Raw genomic sequence first — 9,118 nt, forward strand, 5'->3', positions numbered from 1 at the left:
GCAAATAATTAGTTTTAATTAGTTTGGAATATTTTCTGTTATTAACTAATCTAGGGTTTTCACAGTCCTCAAAAATCTTGGAAAGTGGTAAGGAAGCTTTCCAGGCCTTGATTTTACAATAAAGTTTTAGAAAACCATTGAAAAAAACGTTTTCAAATAGTAATGCATACCAAAGTTATAGTGCTAGTATTTATTTCCTTTTTAACATTTAAATCATAGTTTTATTGTATGAAATGTATTATTTTTGCTTACTCGTATACACTACATACTAACCTAGATTATTAGATGCTTGTGACATCATACATATTTACCTGCAGCCATAAAATTCCTATATCCTGAAGTATATACATTTAAGTTGCATATTATGGTGTTTTGTAACAAATATAGCACAGTTAATTGAATTGAAAATAAAGAATAAAAAAGTGCTTGTGTTTATTTATACAGTGTCATATTTAGCACATCAGAAAACTTAGAATTGATAACTTCATGGTTGTAGTATGACCAAATATGTGGCTGAGTATGTGAAGAAAGTTGTAATATTGGTTCTAACATTTTTCTGCATCCTTCATAAAGTTGTATCACATCAGGTGCAAAAAAAAACATTCTAAGAACTTATGAGTTAAAGCAAAGAATAATATTTCAACCACAATAAATCTGTCACATCTTGTGTTGATAAGGCTTATCACTCAATATCTGAGCTCATCAGGCCAATTGGGATACTTTAATGTGAGGCCTATCACTCAATATCTGGTCTCATCAAGCCAGTTGGGATACTTTAATGTAAGGCCTATCACTCAATATCTGGGTTCATCAGGGCAGTTGAGATACTTTAATCTAAGGCCTATCACTTAATACTCGGGCTCATCAGGCCAGTTGGGATACTTTAATGTAAGGCCTATCACTAAATACCTGGGCTCATCAGACCAATTGGGATACTTTAATGCACACCATTTTTCTAATATCAGTAAAACTTGTGAAAATTAAAAGTGGGTGTTAGGTTATTCTTATAATTATAGAAGTAATACAGAGGTCAAATTTAATTTTTGAATTTCTGCTTTCAGTGGTTTTCTTAATTTAGTTTATTTAATTGTCTTTTTTTTTATCTCACCTTGTCAGTTAAATATGAGTTTATAGTAAAGAACTAAAGAAAGGTGTTTCTTATTCAGTCATATTAATATTGTACAAGTCAACATGATAAATATTTCCATTCATAAAGCAAAGAACTGTTTTGACTGATCAATCATTTTTTATCCTGTTATCTATGTACTGCATATAGACTATGTAGGTAACATTTTTATTCAAAATAACGTGATAAGTATTAAATTGTACATATTTTTAATTTTGTAGGTAAAACGCAACAGTTATACAGACATGATCTCCTGATTCTTCATGGAAGACACACCAACAGGTTTTCTATGTCAATGAATAAAATACCTGAGAGGCTTGTTCCTAGGTCAGTGTGAGCAATATACATACTTATATTGCATGATAAGGAGCTACAGAAAAATTACTGTTATCATTGTAGATGATTTCCATGCCTTTTACTGTCTGTTCAGTATACTATTAAGCTTTTATAGTCAACATGTATATAAGAATCATTATAAGGTTTCTAATTTTAGCAACTTATACAAATCACGTGTATTCATATACGCAAACAAGAATTGCTTTATGATTTTTGATTTTATTACCTATTGGGTGTGTTCATATGTGTCATGTAATAGTATAAAATCATGAAATAAATGAATAAAAGAAATAGTAATTTTTGTTTGTGTATTTGAACATTCATATGACTTGTACTAATACATAAAGTTAAAAAATGTATATGTTGAACACTTACTTATACTTACAGAAAATATGCAGCCACCTCCAAGGTTCCCGATACCAAGGGTTGTACTAGATGTTGCGTGGGAAGAAACCCTTACAATGGTTATACGTATCTTTGTGGAGCTGTTCCTAATGGCTTGTTTCTTATGCAGTGGTACAATCCCCTCAACAAATTCATGTTGTTAAAGGTATGGAAATTCTATCACGTAATGTAAGTAACTCAATACAACACTAAGGAGTTGGATAACAAAAAAATTAGTCTATTGACTAGTAAAGTTTTGGCCTTAATGAATTGCTCCCAGCTGTTTACAGATTGGGATAATATTGTCTTTTATAATGAGACATTTTTCAGGTTGAACAACATCAAATTACTTAATAATATCTGGTTAAAGAAATGTCAGTGAGCATTAAAAACTTCCTTGACTTTTTTTTTATCCCTTGTACTGTGTAAAGTTTCTGAAGATGTTTGTCGTTTTTTTTTCAGTCTAGTTTTGTATCTAAATTTAGAAACTGAAAATTAATACTATTTATTTTACATATTGTTAGCTCAAGATCATTAATAATCTGTAGAACCTGGTGTCTGTATTTTATATCTGTATATTCTAGCTGTCTAGTTTTTTTCCACATTATAAAATAGTAATACACCATACTGGAATCACACAGCCATCATATTCAACCTTTTTGCTTGGGCTAGACTGTATTGGCCCCCAGTGGCACAGTGATGTGTCTGTGAACTTATAATGCTAGAAACCAGGTTTCCAAACTCGTGGTAGGCAGAACACAGATAGCCCATTGTGTAGCTTTGTGCTTAATTACAAACAAACAATAGTTAGACTATAGCAGAAATATAATTGGGTACTTGTAAACTATTGGCTAAACTAACATAATAAAGTGATTACTTCTAACAGCCTTTCACCAGATATTCAACTTGGTACTTGTCAAATACTTCTGTGGAACCCCTTGACAATTAAAATTTAACAGTACTAAAATAATGAACTATAATTAATACTGCACATGAAAATTATTACTTATTATAAATTTTCCAAGTAAAAAGCTTTAGTCTTATTCAATAACAAATTTAATTGAAGTTGTTGATAATTAAGGTTTCAGCTGACATATGAATTTTAAAAAAATTATACATTCTGACTTGTATTTTCTCATGATGTAGAATGACATTGACATTAATGGATAGATAATTAACCTACAAGTAAAGTAATATACTCTGGAAATGTCTTGCACACAAATTGTTAAGCAATATGAAAATTTTCTTCCTGCAAACTAAACCTCTTATACAGGACTAATTTAGTCAGAAAGAAAATACTCAGTTGGTAGTAGTTAATATCAAGAGGGAAGTATAATGTTCCCAAAAGTACCAGTGCCTGAAGTCTCTGCCATTTATAATGCTTCAGCAGGTTACAGTTATAAATCTATTTTTATACATTATTTTTTTTAAATTACTTTGAGAAATTAAATAAGACTATAAAGTTAAAACATTAAATTTGAGTTTGGTGATAATTCTAGCATTATGAAAGACATTATCACAGTTAATGAAATCAAACTCTTGTCACCCAGTATCACACACTGTTCCATTCTTTCTTTCACCTTATATCAGGAGAGAATAAATGCCTACAAGTAGTAGATAAATACTTGAGTTATTTATTCAATATTAATGCATTATCCAGTACTCAAATGTACCCCTGCTCTCTGTATAAAATATGTATATTGGTTTGCATATGAGATTGTTTAACATTTCTCTTTTCTTTTAACACCTCAGCAACGGGTGGATAAAAGTGTGCATATCACAAACTTTTGCACAATTACATTCAAAATTTAATTAAGCTACTTTATTATTAATGCATATAAATAAACTTGGCATCATAACATAGTTAATAAATCAAGTTTTCAGATTATATAAGTTTTAAGTTCTTAATTGTATAAGAAATTTTTTTTTAAAAAATCCTCAATCTCCCCTAGTATTGTGACATTTGCTGTCTAGGTCTTCCTTCTTCTCTGATTTATTTACCACTCCTCCAAGAGTGCATAATGTATTGTAAATTATTTATAATATAGATATCACTCAGGCAAAGCATAATTTTAATAACCTTCATTCTTGTTTGTTTATGGAGCCATAAACTGGAAAATCAGACCCACTTGCCACACCCATATATATCACATCCTCTCTTTCACAAATTGCAAGTAGTTCTCTGTGATATATAAGGTAATATAATATAACATTTGATAGATTAAAACTTTGGTTTTCTAGTGGTTGTAAATAATTTAGTATAAAAAATAAGTTGATAGATTAAAACTTTGGCTTTCTATTGGTTGTAAATAATTTAGTATAAAATTTTCAAATTTCGTTTGCATAACCCACAAGACCTCCTAAATAAAAATTAAAAAATTTTTCCAGAAAAACTTTATATTTTATCTATTATTTCCTATACTATAATTCTATACAGGGTTGATGGATTTGACTGATGTTGTAACCACCATAAAAAAAATTAGGAAACAATAATAATAATAATTCAAAACTGTCCTTTTTTCTTTCTGGAATGACTGCAACTTGTAATAGGAAACCACAATTGTTTATCCTAAGTAGATTAAAGCTTGTAACAGTATACATCTATTTATATATAATTTTATTGCCTTTCAAACTGTGTCTAACTAACAATCCTGCCACACAAGTTGTAAATCACTTGGTGAACGTGTAGCTCACGTTACTCTACCAAATCACATAATACACAGGCTACAAAGGAGCATACACTTCACAAGCATGCCTCATGAAGTATTTTTATTATTATTCTTTATCTCACCTAATCTAATCTTACGAGTTTCTAATTTTTACATTTTAGTTACTTTTATAATATTAAATAAAGAATACACAGGAAAAACAAAAAATTATAGTACTTATCTGGGTTGTTGTCTTATTTTTTTGCTATTGACTGTCAATGAAACTTAAGCTACTTTTTTTATACTAACGGTTCTATTAATTCTAGATAATTTTTTATTTAAGTAAATACTGCACCTAAGAACCCAGAATAACATGCAAAAAACAAACAATGTCTTATAACTATCATATCTTTTCTGGGTTTGTAAATGCTATAAGAGCTTTAAAAAATTCAGCTAAGCTTATCAATATGTTTCCTGTAAGAAAAAAATTTGAAACTGAACAATGAAATAGATAATGCCCTGTAAAGAAGGGAAGGCACTTAGTCAATAGTATTCCTTGCCACTCTTGGGCTACTCTAATTAAACAGTTGGATTTGACACTTACTCTTATGATGCACCCATGGCCCCAAAGTGTGGAGTGTGATTTTGCCACAATGTCATGCAAACCATGGTCTCCTGGATTCATAGACAAGCATACTAACTACTAATGCAAATCATATTAAGTATTAAAAGTTACCAGAAGAATTAACGATGGATATAATTTCAGATATGAAAGTGTCCCTTTCCTAAAAATCCTGAAAATAATCGAAGCCAAGTAAGGGGGGGGGCAGCACCCTCTAAATTTGTCAGTTCCAAAGTAATGATGGCTGGTCTAGAGAGCATTTGTGAAGCTTTGCTCAAACATCCAATACAAACAAAAAAAAGCTTTGACTTGACTGCTTTGGACAAAGTGAAAGATCTATTTTTCTGATTACAAGATAGACTAACTAAAAGTACACAATGTAATCAAAAAAAAATATTGTATCCCTTTAGTTAGTCTATCTTGTAATCAGAAAAAATATTGTATCCCTTTAGTTAGTCTATCTTGTAATCAGAAAAAAATGATTGTATCTCTTTAGTTAGTCATTCTTGTAATCAGAAAAAAATATTGTATACCTTTAGTTAGTCTATCTTGTAATCAGAAAAAAATAAGATAGACTAACTAAAGGGATACAATATAGTTGAATATTGAAAAGCATTTTTTTCCCCCCATCATGAATTTGCTAGTTAACTTCTTAGTCCCCATCAAGAAGGTTTTCATGCCATTATTGCTACATTGTCATTTTGCAATAACTAATGTCTGATAATATTATGGTGAGACTTGCTTTAAAAGCTACCACGATAAAAATAAAAAGTTCTTTAAACTGTAAGGCTGGTAAGCATGTATGTATATATATGTGTGTGTGTGTGTAGGAATAGTTTATTTTCAAATGGAACTGCAATAACCTCTATTAAATTAGGAAATGTGAACATTTAGTTATTAACCATTTTTATAAAGCTTTTGTAAAGGTTACCTAGAAAACTAATTCCTCTAAAACAGAACTTTTCTTTTTGTTCTGTTTTGATTATTCTTAGTCACTTAATTCTCATTGGTCAACTTCAGGTTGCTTACTCCCAAAAAGGTGTTATGTTTTCCAAAAGTCTATGTATTTAAATGAGAGTCATATTCTTTATAAAAACACTGAAAACATAAAAAATTTTCTTAGTAGTCCCAAATTTCTCATGAATTCTGTGAACTAGTACCAAAGATCCATCACGAATCAAAAGTTAACCCTATTGACACAGATCAAAGGCCATGTCATTGAGTTTGTTGACTTGCATTCCAAATTTTATTCAACAACTATATTATGAACTTATGTCAATAAGTTTGGTATGTCAATAAGATTATAATTCAAATTTTAGTCTTATATATTAGTTAATTTCTTAATTTAAAGGTAAATACTAAAAAAATGCACCTGAATATCGATTTTTGTGTCGCATGGTATGTTGAATGCAGCATTGGTTCAAATTAGATGTTTGTCATATCCAAATACAAAGTCTCTAGTTTTTTACGAATTAGGAACTCAAATTACCTATATTGACAAGCTAGAGTATAAAATAAGATTTGCTGAAATATCACTATATTTACTTACTCAAACACAGTGGCCATACCCACCTTTTTCCATTTTTGTACATGCTTACTTACACCTACTTCTGTCTATGACATGTGAATAACCAATCTAAAGCTCAGAACATCCCCTTAGTGGTTTTCTCAGCCCTTTGTAAATATATACAGATATGGAACTCTTTCTTTTTATATAAGATCTGAACCAGTAAGGTAAGATTTTAGTGAGCTTGAAATTTCATATTTTTGTTAGGCCCAAGTACAGCTTACTTATCAAGCTTGATAAGTTATAGTGGAATTCTATGGTATTGATATATTAATTTATGATTTTAGGTTATTTAATATATATAAAACCTAAAAAAAAATTACTTCATATCCTCCACGTGCTATATTTGGTAAGGCTTAGCTACCTACGGCATGCAGCAAATGAGTACAAAGTTTATAACTAGAAGAGATAATTGTTTGCTATACTTCTTTATTTTCTATTCTGTTTTTAAGAAAAATAAATATAAGAACTTATTTGTAAATAGTAATAATGTATATACACATATAATGTATTATAACTGAAATGTGACTGTATTTTCAAAGATACTAATCCACTAGAACACAGCCAAAACAGGTCACTTTGTAAAGGCCAGTTTTATATTCTTGGATATGGTAACATGAGTGCCTGTGCCCTGCATCATTGCAACTTCTGTAATGTTGGCCTGCTTTAATACATCAAAAATAATGAAAAACTAATGGTAAAATAAAGACCCAAGAAAAAAGCAACTTATGCTTTTTCTTTTTAAATGCCTATGACCTCAGTTGCTAGCCTCATTCAACATATACATTCCATGGGAGAGGCAGGTATGTATAGCAGTACTGCTACAAACCTTTCTGTGACTTTTGTCACATATGAAGCAATAAGTATAACCTTTTCACGATGGGCTCGGTATAAAATATACAAGTTCATTTGCACATGTTAAGTATTTATACTATAACATTTAATGCAGTAGACTTTTTGGTAGACTATTAGTAAACAATAAAATTCTTTTGTACACAAAAAAAAATCAATTTTTAAGGAAGTATTTTTACTAAAGGCTTGTTTGTGAATATATCAAGTCTGTTTCGTTGCTAGTCCAACTGCGAAGTGATTTTCATGTAATGATTAAAAAAACTATTCTTCATCCCAAAAATCTCATATCATTTGTGTTATCTCTAAAACCTCCCAAGTACATTTCAAACATTTGTTTTCAGTAAAACTTTATATTTTCTCTACAGTAACTCTATACAGGGTTGGTCAAATTGTTTAGTCTAAATTACTTAAATCTCATAGCATTTTCAGCCATGCTACAGATATGCACTACTCATAGAGTATACCTCAATAAGGAAATTTCCAAGTTCCTTGGAGCATGAGATGTCACTCATGATTTATTTAGATTTTATATTTGTTTAACAAGTAAGAACACTTTTTAGTGATAAATATAATTCTTTGGTCATTGTATAGGTTTTTAGCTATAGATCTTAAATGACTATGTATTTAGGAAGGGTCTATCTCTTCTATTACAGCAATTTGAATGTTTCCTGCCAAGTAACCTCTCGGTGTTTGAAATAATCATTACACCGGGCATGGAATACCCTTTGTTATGTGTAGGAGTCAGAAGAGGGTGAGTAAATAAGCAATTAATAAGGTTGTATCAAAAAGTGAAAAGTATTAGTGACGAATGGGAAGTTAAATATGGTGTCCTTAGCACTTTGATACAATAAGTTTTTATATTTCTGTGTGTCAGTCAGATTATTTTTCATTTGACAAACTGCTGCATAGTACATAGATGTATAGTTATTGAAGCTCAAATATTACAAAATATCAATTGAGATTAAAGATGTGTTTTTTTTAATATGCAGCTATAACAAAAGTTGTGCTTATAGATGTCATTTTTAGTTATTTTTCCAGATATCAATTAATTTTAAAGAGAATAAACTTTTTTTGTTTTTTGACGAAGCCCATTTGTAGCTAGGGATGTCATATCATTTATTTTTTAGTTCAACAAGGGCATTTAAATGAGATATATATTTGTTTCTAGGTATGACAAAGGCCATGTGAAGCTAGAGATGATTGACCTGAACTCTTCTGCAAATTGGTTTGAAGAACATGAGGATGGGATGGAAACAATCGTACCTCGTTATGATTATCTCAACATCACTAAAGTGACACATCTTGAAAAAGATACTATTTTAGTTTGTCATGACAGTAAGTGTTTTAACATGTTTTACCTATAACTCTCTCAACACGGGCTTGGTCTATTTGACTGGCTATGTGACCTCTTTGTATTCATTTAAAGTCTTTGTAGATTTAATACTTCAAACTTTCACTATAATGTGTATATCTTCACAAAATTTGGCAGTCTTTCACTTAACATTATAATTCTTTCACATACAAAAAAAATCATATTTTTTTAGTGAAGTACTTTTAATAAACTAAAATAAAGATTTGTCCAT

The 9,118-nt window shown here is 30.0% G+C and overlaps 1 protein-coding gene across 7 annotated transcripts in view; it reads left to right on the top strand.

Annotated features, from left to right (window-relative positions):
• LOC106466834 (mitogen-activated protein kinase kinase kinase kinase 5-like) overlaps positions 1-9,118 on the top strand; it is a 93,437-nt gene that overhangs the window by 64,383 nt on the left and 19,936 nt on the right. For all 7 annotated transcript variants that reach the window (XM_022395534.1, XM_022395542.1, XM_022395556.1 and 4 more), the window contains 4 exons: positions 1,348-1,453; positions 1,850-2,012; positions 8,189-8,286; positions 8,704-8,870. In XM_022395534.1, the coding sequence (XP_022251242.1) occupies positions 1,348-1,453; positions 1,850-2,012; positions 8,189-8,286; positions 8,704-8,870 (534 nt within the window). The remainder of the gene's footprint in view (positions 1-1,347; positions 1,454-1,849; positions 2,013-8,188; positions 8,287-8,703; positions 8,871-9,118) is intronic.

The sequence above is a fragment of the Limulus polyphemus genome, unplaced genomic scaffold (genome assembly GCF_000517525.1).
Source record: "Limulus polyphemus unplaced genomic scaffold, Limulus_polyphemus-2.1.2 Scaffold76, whole genome shotgun sequence".
NCBI lineage: Eukaryota > Metazoa > Arthropoda > Merostomata > Xiphosura > Limulidae > Limulus > Limulus polyphemus.